Source organism: Aquarana catesbeiana, linkage group LG03 (genome assembly GCF_042186555.1).
Source record: "Aquarana catesbeiana isolate 2022-GZ linkage group LG03, ASM4218655v1, whole genome shotgun sequence".
NCBI lineage: Eukaryota > Metazoa > Chordata > Amphibia > Anura > Ranidae > Aquarana > Aquarana catesbeiana.
Window position 1 is genome coordinate 531477142 of NC_133326.1, and position 20811 is coordinate 531497952.

The following is a 20811-nucleotide window of genomic DNA, read 5'->3' on the forward strand; positions in this document are numbered from 1 at the left end:
TTCAATTGATTGCTCACACATTTTTGTCATTTCATTTTTATTTATTTTCCTATGCATTTATACAATGGGGCCTATTAATAAAACTCATTGGATGAATGCCACACACATTTGTGCAGGCTGCATGCATTTTGGCTATAATTTTTGTATTGGATTAATTCCTATAATTGTCAGCTCCAACTTGTGGAAAAAGTGCGGTAACATTTTCTAAAATACCTCTATGAGAACATATACTGCATTTCAGCCGGGGGGTGGTGTGCAGGCATGGTGGTTGGAGTGGAAGGGAAACCAGTGATAAGACCTGGGAGAGTATGGGGGGGGGGATTCATGAACAGTAAGATGGAGGCAGGTGGCCTGCAGGCCCAGTGGTTAGAATGGGGGATGAATGTGCAGGTGTGGTGGTAAAAACTGGGGAGTATTGAGCTGGCACAGTAATAAGAGTGCGGGATGGGTGTCGTGCAGGTGCAGGGGTAAGAGCAGTGAAGTAAGATTAGGGATCAGGCACTGTGGTGAGAGCAAGAGGAAGGGGCTGCACTGACACAATAGTTATGGCGGGTTGTGCAGGTGTGGTGGTGAGATCAAGGGGGAAGAGCATGCAGGTAATGGGTAGGGTTGTTGCTGTGAAAATGATAAGAATGTGGGTGAGGTCATGAGAGCATCATGTGGGGTAGATAGCATTTATTTGGGACATGAACTTGGCTTCAGCACCATTTTGGGCCACCATCAGGGAATCTCAGTGTCATCTTCCTGATGTCCAACTTCAGCATTTTATCTTTACAGATAAATGTCTTATTTAAAATATGTTACCACTATTTAACTCTGCCCACCTAACCTTCAACTTTATTATTATTTTGTACATACAATCTCCATATCAAGCTGAAACTAAGAGGGAGCTAAAACTGAATTTTACTTTCTGTATTTTAATTTGACATAATTATAGGATATAACACATAGTGAATGATCACAGTTATCAACACAGTGGTGGACATTAACATTTAAAAAAAATGTTATTAAATTATTTTCTTTCTTTCTTTGTATATTCTATAGGCGATGCACTGCAATATGCAGTCCAGAGTGTGATTTCGGAAGTGCATGGAGCAAGACCTCTCTCATCTAAGATCACAATTATCCTTGTTGCTGACAAATCAGATGATCAAGTTAATGATGCAGCCAGCTCGGCTACAGCAAACAGTAATATTCTGACCTCTTTTTTTTACTCCTTAACAAGGAATTATTCCCACAAATGCACTAAAAATACAAATCAGAAGTTATCTGCAGCTCCCAACCTATTCCCCAGATTCCTTCAGATTTTATGCGGTCAGTGGTGATCATAACCATTCTGCAGTCTGTAGAGTTTAAAGGCTTTTTAATATGATGAGGCATGGTGGGGTTTTTTCCTCAGGTAGTTTAATCCAGTGTTGGCAAAACACTAGATCTTTGCTTATCTCATGATCCCCAACTTTCTCCTGCATATACACACTGGAAGATTGGTCGACCTTTGATGAAAGAAAGCGTTTTAAATGCTTTCTTGGAGACACAGTTGCTACAGAGGACTCACAATATCATTTTTGTGGTAAAGACTGAAGAGGGCCTTCCCTTCCTGTTTCTAGTAGCTTTAAGCTGTTTATGCATTCCCATTTGCTTTTATGGGGAGAAAAGAAGGCAGAACACAAACAGATGTCCATGTATACAAGACCTATAGTCTAAAAATATTTCTTCTACATTTTTAAACAGTAGAGGCAAAATAGTGCAACAGAACTGGTGCCATAGACACTACTGAAGGAGCTTAGAAAACTGAAATAGCTTAGTAAGGCCAATTCTCAGACTCTCTCTGAACTTTGATACTGGCCTTTAGTAAAACTATATGATCAATGGAGAGACATTCATCATGTGCCTGGTATCAGAGGGGTAAAGATTTACAAGGATTTTAGCAAAAGGTCAAGTTTCTTTGCTTTACCTTTTTTGTATTTGGAGAAAAACAGGTCTGATTTATGAGCGGGACATTTACTTGGGTCAATCAGTGCTGGTTACAACACATAAATTATGTAAGAGGCATTGGTCTGAGGGTGCAGGTGGAGTAAATGGGTTGGTTAATGGTAAGATGTGGTAGGGCACAGATGTTTGAGTAAATGGATTGGTAAACTGTAAGATGTGGTAGGGCACAGAGGGGCAACTCTGCTTACAGGTTCACCCAACATGATTACTCAGGTTGAAAAACACACATCTTCATTGAATTAAATTGTCTATAAGTGTCTCTGGAATTCCTGCCAGAGACAAACTCTTGCTGGGTGGCACTATGGCAGGACAGAATGCACATATAAGGACCTACAGCAAGAAGCAACAAAGAAGGGTCCAAAATGTTTCTCTGGTCCATAGCATCTAGTGTTTACAATTGCCTGCTCAATCTGGGACTATTAAAATTGTGTAATGCATTATTTGTTTTAGGTGTGCGCATGGGCCAGGTGTGCTTGGGCACAACCCAATCACTAGGATCTCCAACCGTCTGGAGGGCTGGCTTTAGTTGTCTAAGCTGAGTGATGTGACACTCTCCCTCACACTTCCCACAGCCAGTCCAGTTCCCCACCACTTGCACAGATGTGAGAGGAGAGAGGGCTCGATCTCTTGCCTCTACCCCTCTGGGTCTGTCCATCCACACTCCAAACCCCAGTGTGCTGTGTCTCAGAAAAGGGATGTGTGGGAGGGAAATTTGAAGCCAACAGCTGGCAGATACATTATGGATGAAAGGTGCTGATGCCTGAGCCTCCATCCTCTGGTGAGTGAGCTCATCATTCATTGTATGTGACTGAAGTCTCCTCCCTCCCTTCCTTCTCTCTCCTGCCTCCTATCGAGTGAGTACACTAAGGTAAGGGGACTCAGATGTAAGGGGTGCTCTGTGGAATCGAATGTAAAGAGGGCTTTGGGAACCCTGGTTTAAGGGAGAATGCTGGGAACTAGGATGCAATTGGGGGCTTTGGTGAGCAGAAACCCCCTTACATCAGAGTTCCCCTTTACACCAAAATCCACAGCGTTCCCCCTTAAATAAAATGTGCTGTGCGCCCCTAAAGTGTTTGGGTTTGGAGGAAATGTGGCAACCCTCACATAGACAGCAATTAACACAGAGCTTCTAATGCTTCATGTACACAGGACATTTGAAAATATCTCTCTCTCTCTCTCTCTCTCTCTCTCTCTCTCTCTCTCCCTCTCCCTCTCTCTCTCTCTCTCTCTCTCTCTTGTCATTAGTCAAAACAGCAATGATAAGACTGATCAAAATTATGCATGTATTGTTTGGGCTTGTTTGTCATGTTAAACCACAGGTCTAAAATTATCCCTGACTTCTCTTTTTTTATCCAGGAATATCTGTTTTCCCAATCGGAGTTGGATCCCGCTATGACGAGGATGAATTATCCATCCTAGCTGGGCCGTCTGCTATCCACAAGATCACAAAGCTGCAACTTTTTGATGACCTGCCAACTATTCTCCTGCTGGGAAATGACTTTATAAACAAGCTGTGCTATGGTAAGTCTAGCGATGTGTATACAATGTCCAAAAAAGGCCTGTTTTTGGACATTAAAGGTCATATTAGACCTATTTTGCAGGTAACTGATCTGTGTATAGGTCTACCTCAATCTAGAATTTTAAAAAAAATGTCTGAACAGCTGAGATTGAAGATGTGGCTTTAAAGATATCGTATTCTTGTATATGTTTTCTCATCACAACTCGTTATCAACTGTAGCAAACCTGCAATTCTTATATTGCCAATTCTGTCTCCTCTAAAATAAATTCTAAGTCCTCATTGACAGCCGTGTGGTACCTGCACTGCAGTCAAATTGGGATTAGCGGCTATGTGTGTGCAGCCGTTGCATCCCAATGGCACTGCCTGTACTTGGCACAGCCGATGATGTATACATTCTCTTATGCCGTGTACATACGATCGCACATTCCGACAACAAAATCCATGTTTTTTTTCCAACGGATGTTGGCTCAAAGTTGTCTTGCATACACACAGTCACACAATTTTTTTCGGAAATTCCGAACGTCAAGAACGCGGTGACGTACAACACCTACGACAAGCCAGGAAAAATAAAGTTCAATAGCCAGTGTGGCTCTTATGCTTGATTCCTAGCATTTGTGGAATTTTGAGTGTCGGAATTGTGTACACATGATCGGAATTTTCGACGGATTTTGTTGTCGGAAAATTTGAGATCCAGATCTCAAATTTTGTTTGTTGGAAATTCCGATGGAAAATGTCCGATGGAGCCTACACAAGGTCAAAATTTCCGACAACAAGCTCCCATCGAACTTTCTCGTTGGAAAATCCGACCGCGTGTACACGGCATTATTCTGCTCTTACTTCCTACCCCTATGATTAAGCCTTGGTGGGTGGGACGAAATATGTCAGGGGACATGGCCCAAGGAGCGGAATTGACTGAGGCTTTTACATGTATACATTCATACTAGGAACAGCTATGACAAGCGGTGCTTTTAATCTAAACTGTTCATTGCTCACTGGATGAGTTTTTCTTATGCTGGCATCCCTACTACAGTGCATCCAGAAAGTATTCACAGCACTTCACTTTTCCAACATTTTGTTATGTTACAGCCTTATTCCAAAATGGATTAAATTCATTATTTTCCTTAAATGTCTACAAACAATACCCTATAATGACAACATGAGAGAAGTTTGATTAAAATCTTTGAAAATGTATTAAAAATAAAAAACAAGGGAGGAAGGTTCTGGGGTGTTTGTTTATTCCCTTTAGTATGGATAGTTGTTATTTAGCCAGAGATGTAATCACCTTCTATTGGTGGTAATGTAATAATGTACTATTTGTGTTGGCCCTGCAAGGCTTTGTTAGGTGGTTTGGTTGTGCCACCACTACTGAGTTTTTTGCACTTTAACAAAAACTTCAATAAAAAGAATTTTAAAAATAAATAAATAGATTAAAAAAAAATCACATGTACATAAGTACTCACAGCCTTTGCTCAATACTTTGTTGAGGCATTATTGGCACCAATTACAACCTCAAGTGAAGTATGATGCTACAAGCTTGGCACACCTATTCTCCCATTCTTCTTTGCAGACCTTTCAAGCTCCATCAGGTTGGATGGGGAGTGTCGGTGCCACTCCTTTGTTATCTTGGCTGTGTGCTTAGGGTTCTTGTTCTGCTGGAAGATGAACCTTCGCCCCCGTCTGAGGTCCAGAGTGCTCTGGAGCAGGTTTTCATCAAGGATGTCTCTGTACATTGCTGCATTCATATTTTCCTCAATCTTGACTAGTCTCCCAGTTAGTTCCTGCTACTGAAAAACACCCCCACCGCACGATGCTGCCACCATCATGCTTTACTGTAGGAATGTATTGGCTAGGTGATGAGGGGTGTCTGGTTTCCTCCAGACAGGACGCATGCCATTCAGGCCAAAGAGTTCAATCTTTGTTTCATCAGACCAGAGAATTTAGTTTCTTATGAACTGAGAGTCCTTCAGGTCCTTTTGGCTGTCATGTGCTTTTTACTGAGGAGTGGCTCCCGCCACTCTACCATACAGGTCTGATTGGTGGAGTGCTGCAGAGATGGTTGTTCTACTGGAGCGTTCTCCTCTCCCCACAGAGAAATGCTGGAGCTCTGTCAGAGTTACTATCGGGTTCTTGGTCACCTCCCTGACTAAGGCCCTTCTCCCCTGATCGCTCAGTTTGGTCCGCTCTAGGAAGAGCCCTGGTGGTTCCAAACTTCTTCCATTTACGGATGATGGAGGCCACTGTGCTCATTGAGACCTTCAATGCTGCAGAAATTTTTCTGTACCCTTCCCCAGATCTGTGCCTCGATATTATCCTGTTTCGGAGGTCTGACAATTTCTTGGGCTTTATGGCTTGGTTTGTGCTCTGACATTCACTGTTAACTGTGGGACCTTAAATAGACAGGTGTGTGTCTTTCCAAATCATGTCCAGTCAACTGAATTTACCACAGGTGGACTCCAATCAAGTTGTAGAAACATCTCAAAGATGATCAGGATGCACCTGAGCTTAATTTTGAGTGTCATGGCAAAGGCTGTGAATACTTATGTACATGTGATTTTTTATTTTTTTATTTTTAATAAATTTGCAAAGATTTCAAACAAACTTCTTTCACATTGTCATTATGGGGTATTTGTAGAATTTTGAGGAAAATAATTAATTTAAATCTATTTTGGAATAGGGCTGTAACATAACAAAATGTGGAAAATGTGAAGCGCAGTGAATACTTTCCAGATGCATTATATCCTGAGTGCCAATGGGGCTCTTCACCTCAGCTTGGAGCAGCACCACCAAGTACTTATGGCCTTATTAATGGCTCTGCCTGTATGCGGATGCACGAAACTCCTTGCATCCTGTAAGAGCAAAGACAGCCCTTCCCATTGGTATAAGGAGAGGTATGCATACCTCCCCACTTTTTGAGATGGGAATGAGGGACACCTACTAGCAAAAGTATGTAGGCATAGGACATACCCCCTTGCCATGCCCCCTTAAAGGAGAATTATACAAAAAAAAGATTAGTTAAACCGAGTTATTAGTTAATAGTTAATTAGTTAATACCACTACTATTCCTTTATATTGGCTTTTGAAATTTACAAAGAGTGCTTTCACACTTTTTCACACTGGGACTCTGCGCTGGCAGGACGTCAAAAAAAGCAGTATACACCGCTCCTAAAGCGTCCCTGCCCATTGAAATCAGTGGGCAGCGGTGCCGAAGCTTGTAACGGTTCGTTTTTTTTTTTTAAATAACAAACACGTTATACTTACCTCCTCTGTGCAAGGGTTTTGCAGAGTGGCCCCGATCCTCAGTGGCACTCCTGGCTCCTCCTCTTCTTGACACAGACAGCAGGACTGGGCCCTGTCTCCTGTGTCACTGGATTTGATTGACAACAGCAGCCAATAGCCAATAGCTCCTGCTACTATCAATCTATCCAATGAGGACCCGAGACAGTGGCTCGAGCTGCTGTGCTCGTCCCCGTCGCTGGAACGATCAGGTTCAGGTAAGTAAAAGGGGGGCTCTGGGGGGCTGCTGCACTACAAAAGGTTTTTCACCTTAATGCATAGAATGCAATAAGGTGAAAAACTTTGAGGGTTTACAACCCCTTTAAGTAAAATATAGCACATATTGTAAAAATGAAAGTGAGCTTTCTGTCACAATACTGCTGGAATATGCTGGTAGAGATTCAATTGTTTTCTCTTTACTCACTAAGTTGCCTTTAAATCTAATCTAATTATTATTCTTTTTTTTTTTCCAGACTCCATCAAAGTGTGCACTGATGACGATGGAAATCAGAGAAAGGTACTTTGAGATTACTATGGGTGAGATCTACTAAAATTGGTGCACACAGAATCTGGTGCAGCACTGCATAGTAACCAATCAGCTTCTAGGTTTTATTGTCAAAGCCTAATTGAACAAGTTTAAGTTAGAAGCTGATTGGCTACCATGAATAGCTGCACCAGATTCTGTGTGCACCAGTTTTAGCAAATGTGTCTTTATTTGAAGAAAACCTGAACTGAGAGAAACCTGTAATGCCCGTACACACGGTCGGACATTGATCGGACATTCCGACAACAAAAACGCGGTGATGTAAAACACGTACGTCGGGACTATAAACGGGGCAGTAGCCAATAGCTTTCGTCTCTTAATTTATTCTGAGCATGCGTGGCACATTGTGCGTCGGATTTGTGTACACACAATCGGAGTTTCCGACAACAGATTTTGTTGTCGGAAAATTTTATAGCAAGCTCCCAACCTTTGTGTGTCGGAAATTCCGATGGAAAATGTGTGATGGAGCCTACGCACGGTCGGAATTTCCGACAACAAGGTCCTATCATACATTTTCCGTCGGAAAATCCGACCGTGTGTACAGGGCATAAGTTGCCACTACTAAACTCCTTCAGAAAATGCTACCTTCTTGACTATCTCTGGCTTCAGTACTGTTGGCGACAGACATTGACAGACAGGATAAGAGTATACAACAAATTAAGTCTGAGTATAATCACGTGTATGATCTGCATACTTGATCCAGGTCAACATGGAGGTCTTTTCATCAGAAGGACAGCCAGGCAACTAGCATTTTTAGCAATATTTTAGCCAGTTTGTTTTTCTTTGCACAGAATTTTGTTATTATTTTGTGATAGTATTTACCAGTCTGACACTGTTTATAGGTACAAAGATCTAACATTTTGTCATAGGGCCACCTCAAACCATAGGGCCCTGCCATACTTGCATACATAGCATTTTCCAGAGGTTCCCAAACTATATTTACAAATATTTCCCAGGATAACTTCCTGAGTGTTGTCTAGCTGCATGAGCTACTCTGTATAGTCAGAAAAAATGTGGCTAGGTCCCATAACAGTTCAACAGTTTGCTATGGCTAAAACATGCCATAGGCATTTCGAATCTCGGCCGTTTAGCAGGGACCGGTTGATATTCGAACCATGTATGGGCAGGTTGATTATACCCAAGTTGATCGATCAACTTGGGTGCAAGTAGCCTGTCCAGTTTTTCATGCAATTATTACCAGCAGATATAGCCGCTAGCAATAATTACTGTGTGTTCTCCAGGCCGGGGCGGCTCTTCTCTTCCCCTGCTCATGCAAGGGTTGCAGGAAAGAAAGTCGCACCATCAATCGCTGGCTTAAAGTGGATGCAAACCCCATTCTGAACTCGGCGTATATATATATATATATATATATATATATATATATATATATAGAGAGAGATATATATCTATATATATAGATATATATCTATACTTATATATGTAGTGTTTACTCATCTCTCTGCTAAGCTCTGAATCCTGTGTCTTTCTGCTGCTCAGTTCCTCTGTTATCAGCAGGACAACTTCTGAAACAGGAGATAAAAGCAGCTACAAACTTATGTCTTTTTCACAGCATAGCTCTGCAAGTTTCATTGTTCTTCTGCCTGGAGGGGGGGGTGCCTTTCCCTTCAATCAGCTCTCACACAGTGTATACCCAGACTCCCCTCCCACTGCTGAAACAGGAAGAAAGATTTCTAACACAATGTGCACTTTCTAAAGAGTTTAGAAAGCTGAAGACAGCAGATATACCTGTAAAACTAGGATGATTTGTTTCATCTCTGTGTATCATCTGAGGCTGTTCACTTCACTGGGTATATGTGAGAGTTTACATCCACTTTAAGGTGATAGATAGATAGATAGATAGATAGATAGATAGATAGATAGATAGATAGATAGATAGATAGATAGATAGATAGATAGATAGACAAAAATGAAATGTGGTTCCCCAGCAAATGCAGAATATATTGCTCATTGCATTAGGGGAAGATTAATTAGAGAGTAATACTTATCTTACTTCACACTCCTGTGGTCTTCCTCCCAACTTTTTTCGGTAGTGACAGTCCTCCAAAGCAGCTTTTGTTCTGGTTATATCACTTTGGCATTATCAATTGCAATGCTGGACCAGTAAACGTTGCATGTGCATGATGACATCGAGGTCCTGTCCATGTTCCTGGGTAAGTATTAAGTATTCCTTAAACAAAACAAGCATTATTTTTGTAGAGTTTAATTTTATTTGGCCAGGCCTGAGTTTACATTTTGTATCTGCTGCTTTTGTTTTGAAGTACATTTGATGGTTCAATAAATTATCTTTTTCCTCTTCTAGGCTGGAGAAAGTTGGACCCTTTCAGACCAGTGTCATACTGTCAAATGCCTGCCAGATGGTTCCACCAATCTAGAAAGTCACCGAGTGAACTGCCTGAAGATCCCAAAACCAATATGTGACAATAACCTGCCTGCCATTAAAGTTGAGGAGACGTGTGGTTGCCGCTGGGTGTGCCCATGTAAGTGTTCATCTCCGTTTCTTATAGAGTGAGGGCACCAGCAGTGATTGCTGCACCTGCCGAATAAGATCAATCATAACTGCTTAATATTCATGCATTCTGTGCTTTCTGATATCAGCTATTGCTCATACTAAGAAACCAATCTGGCCTGACTAGTCGGAGTCAGTTATAAACACTGCTCTAGGTTGGTAACCTAAGTGGGGTTTTGAAACTGCACATTTTTATTAGACTTGGGCACTCTGACATCTTCATATACAGTGCAGGACCTGCAGTCCTGCATTGTAAGGGAGGATGCTGAGTGACCACCACACAACCTGGAGCATCAGGAAGTGGGAAAGAGCTCTCATCAATGGGGAAGAGAGTGATAAGGTGAGCATAGTTGCTTTTTCTGTTACTTGTAGTCAAAAAGGAAAATTTAATCCCTGCAGTGCTGGAGGGAACCCATTGCAAAGGTCATTTTATATTTAAATTATATTACAAATAAAACTTTTTTTTTTTTTAGTTTTAGGTGGCAAAGGAAAGCGTTGAAGCTTTTGTTTCTCTCTGGTGCATTGTTCATCTCTTATTAGCATCAGTCACTTCTTATGCCCTGTACACACGATAGGATTTTCCGATGGAAAATGTGTGATAGGACCTTGTTGTCGGAAATTCCGACTGTGTGTAGGCTCCATCACACATTTTCCATAGGAATTTCCGACACACAAAGTTTGAGAGCTTGCTATAAAATTTTCCGACAACAAAATCAGTTGTGTACACAAATCCAACACACAAAGTGCCACGCATGCTCAGAATAAATTAAGAAACTAAAGCTATTGGCTACTGCCCCGTTTATAGTCCCGATGTACGTGTTTTACGCACCACGTTCAGAACGATCGGATTTTCCGACAACTTTGTGTGACCGTGTGTATGCAAGACAAGTTCGAGCCAACATCCGTCGGAAAAAATCCATGGATTTTGTTGTCGGATGTCCGATCAATGTCCGACCGTGTGTACGGGGCATAAGAAGTTTTCTGGACACATGAGATACATTTGTGATGGGGAGAGAGCTCAGCACACAGTTTGTCCATTCAGAATTCAGCTCTGCATCCTTTCTTTGTTTCTGTGCAGTGTGTGGAGGGGGCTGTGTCCCTTTCCTCCAATGAGCTCTCACACAGTGTAACTGCAGCTTTCCACACCCTCCTCTCTGCTCCTCACAGATGCAGAAGGATTTTATCACAAATCTGCACTTTTGAAGGAATATAGGGAAGAGATGGCTGCAGCTAATCAAGTAAAACTTATGTAGGAGGATTTGTTTCATCTCTGTGTGTCAAGCTATTCACTTTACTGGGCATATTAGAGGGTTTACAACCACTTTAAGTAAGACTAATTTTCTTCATACAGGACTGTGCAATTCAAGGTTAGGGTAACCCTAGACATAAAATGGCATCTTGAAAACTGAACTAGTCATGGCATAACCATGTTCACCTAGAGGTTAATTTACTAAAACTGGAGTGTGCAAAATCTGGTGCAGCTCTGCATAGAAACCAATCAGTTTCCAGGTTTTTTGTCAAAGCTTAATTGAACAAGCTGAAGTTAGAAGCTGATTGGATATCATGCACAGCTGCATCAGATTTTGCACGCTCCAGTTTCTTGCAGAGCTTGCTTTAAGTGCCATCGCACAGACATCGCATGTAATTCGCAGCGCACTGCCGTTCACATTACATGCGATGTCTGTGTGGTGCGATATCAGCCATAGAGATAGTATGGCTGATATCGCACCGCATTCGGTGCAAACACGCACAGGACCCTTTTTTCTGTTCGGACCAGAATCGAATCGCATGTGTGTTCACACATATGCGATCCGATTCATGTCCGAACTGTCAGTTCGCAGTGCGATATGCAAGCTGAACTGGGGGTGTCGTTAACAATGTATTGACACTCCCCAGCGATTCGCATATGGCAGTGTGAACTGACATGCGATGCGGGAACACGCAGTGGATTCGCAGTGTTCTCGCATCGCACCAGTGTGAACCGGCACTTGGCTGGCCATACATTCTACAATTTTCTTTAGATTTACCAAAACCATCAATTATAAGGTCAAACCTAAACACTTTCAATCTGAATGCAATCATGCAGGCCCTTGTACTACATAAAATAAATACAAGTCTGCTGCACTTATTTAAATTTCAGTACAGATTGTAATACAACACCAGCAGCTAGCACAACATTGAAGACAAGTCAATAAAAAGCATATATGGATAAGGTGCAGTTTTTGTAAATAAAGTCCATAAGAAATCAATCCAGGAACAGATATCCAATTCAATTCAATTCAAAATCAGTGGTGAGAAGGAGGTATATGACAGAAGAAACCATCACTGGCACCCAATCACAAAGCCGCTTACCCTCCTTAATGGGCCCTCACTACAAAGGCCACATCAGCATGTACTGTAAATGATATAGGAACCCATCAATCTTCATACACCATACTTCTGTAGCAACAGACTGGATAATGGATGCAGCAACCCCAGGTAACAGCTCTCCTAGTTCAATATGCACTCCAGCAATGTTCACCACACAAATGTCATCACATATGAATAGAAGGAGATAAACCTCATTGTGCAGTACATCAAACAGTGTTTATTTTGAATAAAAGCAAGGGAATTAACTCACATTTTTAGCAAATAAAAAATGGCTTGTATTTGTTAAAAAAATCCAGCAATCCCCACCAGAAAGATGGCCACTGCGTCCCAGCATGCACTTGCGTCTCATCGCAGACTCCTCCCTACGTCGTTTCGTCACAGAATTACGTCGTCAGGGACCCCTCTCCTTCTCTTCACATGGGATAACATTTGTGTTGTGAACATTGCTGGAATGCATATTGAACAAGGAGAGCTGTTACCTGGGGTTGCTGCATTATCCGATCTGCTGCTACAGAAGTATGGTGTATGGAGATTGATGGGCTTCCCATATCATTTACATACTGATGTGGCCTGAGGGCCCACTAAGGAGGGTAAGCGGCTGTGTGATTGGGTGCCGGTGATGGTTTCTTCTGTCATATACCTCCTTCTCACCACTGATTGAATTGAATTGGATATCTGTTCCTGGATTGATTTTTTATGGACTTTATTTACAAGCGCTGCACCTTATATCCTTGTACTACATAGATGAAGGTAAATCTAAAGGAAATTGAACAAGAAAATTGTATAATGTATGGCCAGCTTATGGCAGGACTTTTTTTTTTAAAAGTATAAAATGGCTGACAGGTTCACTTTAAATTATATTCAAGCACTTGTTTTATCTGGAATTCTTACTTTTTGTCCGAATAGAAGTGCCTAAACTTGTATGTTGAAGGTCATTAGGTTCCTGTCAGTGGCGATGCGTCCATAAGGGTGCACGGGCACCGCCCCTTCTCTCCAGCCACCCCCTCTATCACCAATGTATAGATTCATGCACTGCATGAATCTATCCATGGCCGCCACTGCCACCCCCTATTCAGGTGCCCGGCCCCTTTTCGGGCGCCGGGCACCTGAATTACAATGGTGGGGGGTGTTTTTGAAGCATCTGATTAGAGCCCTAGGCTCTAATAGGTGTCAAAAAAAGTGAACAGCAAGCGCCATGCTTGGCGCTCGCAGTTCACCCAGCTGTGTTAGAAACCCACTGCCCCACGGAGACAGGGTAAGTGCCGGGCAGAGGGCGGGCAGGGGGGTGCACAGTGGCAGCATTCGATGGGCTCATTTGATGGGGCACAGTGGGAGCATTTGATGGCACAGTGGGAGCATTTGATGGCACAGTAGCAGCATTTGATGGGCACAGTGGCAGCATTTGATGGGCACAGTGGCAGCATTTGATGGGCACAGTGGCTGCGTTTGATAGGCACAGTGGCGGCGTTTGATGGGCACAGTGGCTGGGTTTGATGGCACAGAGGCTGCGTTTGATAGGCACAGTGGTGGCAATTGATGGGCACAGTGGCCGCATTTGATGGCACAGTGGCTGCATTTAATGTGCATAGTGGCTGCGTTTGATGGCACAGTGGCTGCGTTTGATGGCGCAGTGGCTGCATTTAATGGCACAGTGGCTGCGTTTGATGGTACTGTGGCTGCGTTTGATGGCACAGTGGCTGCGTTTGATGGGCACAGTGAGGCTGCAATTGATGGTTTTTGTTTTCAGAATTTTTCAATTTCTTTGCGCCCCCCAGAAATTTTGAGCACCAGCCGCCACTGGTTCCTGTATTCTTTGCATTTTGGTTCAATAGGAGGTGGAGCATCATTGGTAAGGTGAAGTTTTACCAAGCAAAGGATTAATAAAGTATTTCTTACTCAGGTGACAGTTTAGGAAAGATACAGATATTTTTCCATTACAGCAATCTTTGGCTTATATATTAACACTTTTCCCCCTCCCCCCAAAAAACCTAGTGCTAACCTGATTATCTAGAATCTCATTCAGCACTATTCTGAGTAAAATACTGGCACCACCAAGGCCAAAATTCCCATATTGTGAAATATTGCAAGCTCCGTTTAGACAAAAGAGTTATTCAAAATTCTTGGCACCATTTGCAGTGCTACGCTCGATGTCATCAAGGATGTCAGTAACTCCTACATTCTTACATACATTCTGCTGATTATACTGTTCTGTACTCATAATATATTGTGCCAGCAAGGCCAATGGATTCCAGTAATACTGCCTCTTTATTAAAGTGCACTGTCTATACATTTAATGGTTTTGTCCAGGCCGTCATGAAACGACAATGAGTACCATTTATTCATTTGTGAAGGGTAGTTATAATAAACTGTTGAAAAGAGAACGTAAAGCAAAACACACATTCAGTAACATATACAATGGTATTTTTTTGATGAACCCTTTGGAAGAAACATGGCTCATTACAAGCATAAACATAAGTAAGAACAAATATGAGTCAATCAAAGAGGACCTTGCCCAATAAGGACTGTGTATCATTTTGAAACAGGCAAATACCACTGCTTTATTCATTTAATAAAACAGCATATACAGTATAGCCAATTATAACAGCAAACACAATTTGAACAAAAACCCTGTGCCAGCCACAGAGAACATGTGAAAACTCATCCATCATAACCTACTCTTAATACCGTTTCAATCTATAGATTCTGGACAAAAATCTCCAAAGGTCTTAAAAAATAAATAAAGCCATGACAGTAAATAAAGAAGGGAAGTCGACACTGGAAACTCGATAGAAGCTGGGAAGTTCAAGGTTTGCAATCTCACTTCCAGCACTTACTAGTTTCCCAATCCCACCCCTTTAGGCAAGAAGAGCTAATACGACCCTCCTTCCCATTACTCTAAATAATTCACTTGTAACAAAAAGTAGTAATAAAAAAAGCACCAGTGGGTACCACTGGTCATTTTTTGTACATAGATTTTGCATGGTCTGTGTGGTCGAAGTGCAGTAGGGGATGAGTCTTTTGCCTATATGTTTTGTGTTTTAAGTAGTCCTTCTTTTCTTTGGGGGTATATGCACTGTGGCAGAATATGAACCACGAGACAGATATTTTGACATTTAGGTCAAGAAGGTCACATACTCTAAATGGTCAAAAGTCTGCAGACACCTGACCATCATACATAGTTGAACTTGTTAGACATTCAGTTCCAAAACGATTAACATGGACTTGATTGCCTCTACACGTTTGAGAAGACTTTTCACAAGATTTTGAAGTGAGCCTGTGGGAATTTGTGTCCATTCAGCCAAAAGAATATTTGTAAAGTCAGGTATTGTTGTTGAGCAAGAAGACCTGCTCACAAAAAATTTGAGGTGATCAGCAGGGTTGAGGTTAGTGCTTTGTGTGGGCCACAAAAATTCCTCCATACCAATATGGGCAAACCATGTCTTTATGGAGCTGGCTTTGTACTTATGGGCAAAGTCATTTTGGAACAGAAAGGGCCCTTCCCCCAAACTGTTACCACAAGGTTGGAAGTGCAGCGTTGTCTAAAATGTCTTTGTATGCTGAAGCAATAACAGTTCCCTTCACTGGAAACACCTGAACTAAATAATTTGGAGGGGTGTCTACGTATGTTTGAATCATGGCCAGGGCAATATCTGTATGGAGTTTGCATGTTCTTTCTGCACTTGCGTTGGTTTCCTCTGGGTACTTCAGTTTCCTCCCACACTTCAAAGACATGCTGGAAGGTTTTGTTGGCTGCTGGCTCCATTGGCCCCAGTATGTATGTGAGATAGCAGTCTCTTGGATACAGGGACTGATGTGAATGAAGTGTGGATATTACTGCGCTAAACCAAAATGATTAAGGTGTCAAGCAGCTGCATAAAAAATGTGACAAACATAAATAGGAATCTAAATGGTGAATACTGCAGCGCTAACCAATAAACACAAATATATGAGTGAAAAAGAATAGTGAATGAAAATAATAAAAAACATAAATACGAAGTGTCTGATAAATGTACAAAGCTCTATGAATGGGTAACCAGACACCAGTGAGCCCTGGGAAAGTGAACATTTGCACAGTGCAAAAAAGTATATGGTTATAGTCCAACAAAAGCTGGTCTTCTAGTGAAGAATGGTGAAGAATCCAAAACTGATATGGAGGACATCAAAGATATTGCATCATCAACCAAAGAGAAGTGTGTGTGCCCTTACTGGAACTGGTGGACTCCAAAGTCAACGACATGGAGTCATACAGACATGGTGCCACAAATGGCCAAAGTGTGGAGCTCAACAGGGTCCAGGACCTCCAAGGTGGAATCCAGAGAAGAGACGGGAAACCTCCAAACGGACTTCCCAATCTGGGTACATCAAACTGGATCTGGATGGTAGGATCAACAGGACTCCGGAGCCACTCTCAGCAGAGTAGTATATGGAGAAAGAAAAAGCTTCCACACGGTGTAGATTAAAAAGGTGGTAATTTATTTCTAAAAACGGCATACAAATATAAAAGTGATCAAAAGAATAAAATCTGGGCAATGTGGAGAGCCATAAGCCAAAAAAACCCAACTGATGTGAATGTACAGTGTTTAAAGCACTGTGTAAATTGATGATGCTGTATAAACTCTGATAATAAATACATTTTAGCTCTGTGCTTAAAGCGGGATTCCGTCCTAAAAAAAAAAAATTTAAAAGTCAGCAGCTACTAACACTGTAGCTGCTGACTTTAAATAAGTACTTACCTGTCCTGGGTGCCCGCGATGTCGGCCGCCCGAGGCCGACCCATCCCTCGGCTCTCGGGTAAGGGAAACAGGCAGTGGAGCCTTGCGGCTTCACTGCCAGTTTCCTACAGCGCACGCACGAGCGGCGCGGCGCTCTGTGAATGGCCCCGTGGTGTTCTGGGAACACACACAGTTCCCAGAGACAACGGGGCTGCTCACCGAGGAGCAGAACACACCACGGAAGAGGAAGAGGCAGATTAGGAAGACTGCCTACAAAGGGTTTAGGTAAGTTTAAAAAAAAATGTTTTTTTCAAATGTTTTTTTTTATTTATTTTTTTTTTTTTTGGTGATTTTTTTTTTTCAGGGTGGCCCTCCACTTTAAAATAGAATTAAGGCCTTCCATTAAAAATATTCTATGCAGTATAAGCGCATCTGCAAGTCCACCTAATGCCGCTTCCTGTAATGGTGTGGCTATAGTGCTGCACTACTCCTGAATTCAGAGCGGAGTTGCCATTCACATGTATGCTGTCCCTGCTTCCATTGTAGTGAGTGAGAAATTGTTGCAGTGAGCATAGCTATCAACATTGTCATTGCTGATTCACAGGCCTGTAGCTTGTGAATCAGCCCCTGGCTACATCTAGTGCTGCCCATTGCTTTCTGAATTGGCACCACTGCTTCTGCTGCTGAAATCCTCCCACTGTGATTTGCAGTGTCTGGGAGGGGGAGCGTGTGAGACACAAATTAAGGTGGATTTGGCTCGGTCAGGTTTTTTTGTTTACTTTGTTCACTATGACGTTTGTGCATCACATTATAACCTAATTTGGGACCTGTTTAGATGTTCGTACAGGAGCCTTTAGTTGTACTTCTACTCTTTGGCTGAATATTTGCATTAACATTTTTTTTTTGGTTCCCTTTCCAGGTACCTGCAAGGGAAGTTCCAACAGACACATTGTAACCTTTGACGGTCTAAACTTTAAACTCATTAGTAATTGTTCCTACGTGTTGTTTGATGACAAAATGAACAATGTGGAAGTCATTTTACAGAACGGAGAATGCCGTTCACTGAGCCATCAGACCTGCATGAATTCTGTGCAAGTGAAGCACGATCAGGAGGAAGTAACACTGTTCAACAACATGCAGGTATATTGGTAGTGAGGTTTCCAGAACAGCATACTAAAAATAAGCCAATCAAAAAATAAATTGTTAATAAAACTTAAAGTGAAGATATAAAAGAGGCACCAAGTGCTACCAAAGCATAGGTCACAGCCAAGGTTGACATTTACAGAAATATGTCAAGATTTGCATATATCTTTAAGAGGCCTGTATCTTTGAAACATTTTTATGAGTTATTCTCTTCTTTAAGCTGTTTTAAGCTGAAATCCAAGAAGATTAAAAAAATGCAAAATTAATGTAGCTAATCATTCATTCATCATTGAATGTATTTGTTTTAAATCCAAGCAGTGTAAGGCTCCATTCACACTAGTGCGACTTTGGTTACACTCAATGGATCAAACTCACTTCAAAAGTTGCACCAAAGTAGCGCAGGCACCTTTTCAAAATTGCTGTGACTTTGAAAAGAATGGCTGCAGCTTGTCATGCAACATGTCCAAAGTCTCATGACAAGTCACACAACTATGAATGGAGCCTAAATCTCTGAATATGGCTTTTTATCAGCATCTTGCATTTCCTGTACAGCTTAGTTCAAACTGGGGAGGGAGAAGCAGGAAAAGGAGCCAGTCAGTTGTGCTGTAGTGCAAGGTACCATGCTGACAGGAGGAGAGAAAAGAGTGTCAGACAGATGAGCTCATCAGTGTGCTGCTTCTCTTTTCACTGTCCATTCTGGGCCTGAGCTGTGTGTCAGAGCTGTGTAAATCTTAGGACTGGATGTACAGAACTATAAATAAAAATAATCCTTCTAGTCTCACCATGTGTGCTGCCATCTCATTTGATGGACAGCTGCATTTAGTTAATAAAGTAACACGTGTCTGATTAAAGTGGAAGTAAACCCATCAATTTAACAGTTTAAAAAAAAGTTACATTCCCAGCATGTGCCTGGAATGTAACTGTCACATTGGTTGTGCTCTCAACCAAACCGTCAAACCATCCAGTGGCTGGTGTCATAACTGATCACATGTGCAGCATCATGGCAGTTGAAGATTAAACAGAGGTCAAGATGGCAGCTTCCTTGGCTGAAAACTATAGGAGGGTTTACTTCCCCTTTAAAGAGCAGGAGAGAGGGAACTGTCCCGTAAAATGTCGAGAAAAAGTTGACGGCTATTCCACACTAAAGTGATCCGTTGGGTGCTTTAACCGCTTGCCGCCCACCGGCTGTCATATGACGGCCAGTTGGCGCGGCTCTCGTTCTGGGAGGGCATCATATGACGCCCTCGCCTTCCCGGCCCAGCAGGGGGCACGCACCCGCCGTGTCACTCGGGACCCGATGCGCATGCCCGGCATGTCCGCCGGGCACCCACGATTGCCCGGTAACACAGCAGGACCGTGGATCTGTGTGTGTAAACACACAGATCCACATCCTGTCAGAGGAGACCGATCGGTGTTCCTCTGTACTGGGAATACACCATCGGTCTCCTCCCCTTGTGAGTCCCCTCCCCCTACAGTAAGAAACACTCCCTAGGAAACATTATTAACCCTTCAATCACCTCCTAGTGTTAACCCCTTCCCTGCCAGTCACATTTATAGAGTAATCAGTGCATTTTTATAGCACAGATCGCTGTATAAATGTGAATGGTCCCAAAAATGTGTCAAAAGTGTCTGATTTGTCCGCCGCAATATCACAGTCATGATAAAAATCCGCCATTACTAGTAAAAAAAAAATAATAATAAAAATGCTATAAATCTATCCCCTATTTTGTAGATGCTATAACTTTTGCGCAAACCAATCAATATACGCTTATTGTGATTTTTTTTCCCAAAAATATGTAGAAGAATACATATCGGCCTAAACTGAGGAAAAAAGGTGTTTAAAAAAAAAAAAAAAAAAAAAAAATTGGCTATTTATTATAGCAAAAAGTAAAAAATAATGCGTTTTTTTTCAAACTTGTCACTATTCTTTTGTTTATAGCGCAAAAAATAAAAAACACAGAGGTGATCAAATACCACCAAAAGAAAGCTCTGTTTGTGGGGAAAAAAATGATAACAATTTCATTTGGGTACAGTGTTGCATGACCGCGCAATTGTCATTCAAATTGTGACAGTGCTGAAAGCTGAAAAATGTCTTGGGCAGGAAGGGGGTGAAAGTGCACTGTATTGCGGTGGTTAATGCATGCGCAATGACACGTGTCTTGGCATGTGTTGACCTGCATTAAGAATGAGTTGCCAGTGCACCACAATGGATGAACAAAATGTGCCTGACTCTTATTTCAACATGAAGCGTATGGCATGTGCCTTGTGGTGTGCTGCTGGGTGTTAAAGCTGATCTCCGGGCAAATTTTTTTCTCCATGCAGTTGGGCTGTGGTCAAGTGCTCGTTTTTGACTAGGGCTTCGGAGAGCCGAGATATACTCACCTAATTCTCCGATCCTCCCAGTGCAAGACTGGTCCCTTTGACTCCTGCTCCCCTTTCCCACGCGGTCCTGCAGACATGTGCAGTGGACCGTTCCTGACGTCATCACGTCTATAGGCCTGCTCTGGATGTGAAGATGTCAGGAACAGTCCACCGCTAGGCATGGGGAACACCGTTATCCGGAAGATCGAAGGATCAGGTGAGTATAGGCTCTGTTTGTACCTCTAGACAAAACAAGCAGTTAACCTATGCAGTCGGGCTTGCCCAGAGAATTTGCCCGGAGTTGGGCTTTAAGTGTTGCACTTTACTGTACAGTGCACTGGGATGATATTCACATCGAATGGCACTGCAA

The 20811-nt window shown here is 42.2% G+C and overlaps 1 protein-coding gene across 1 annotated transcript in view; it reads left to right on the top strand.

Moving 5' to 3' along the window:
- The window catches only part of VWF (von Willebrand factor), a 363569-nt gene that overhangs the window by 236129 nt on the left and 106629 nt on the right, over window positions 1–20811 (top strand). The window contains exons 31-35 of the mRNA XM_073621285.1: window positions 1045–1188; window positions 3349–3513; window positions 7258–7301; window positions 9649–9826; window positions 17857–18077. Of these exons, the coding sequence (XP_073477386.1) occupies window positions 1045–1188; window positions 3349–3513; window positions 7258–7301; window positions 9649–9826; window positions 17857–18077 (752 nt within the window). The remainder of the gene's footprint in view (window positions 1–1044; window positions 1189–3348; window positions 3514–7257; window positions 7302–9648; window positions 9827–17856; window positions 18078–20811) is intronic.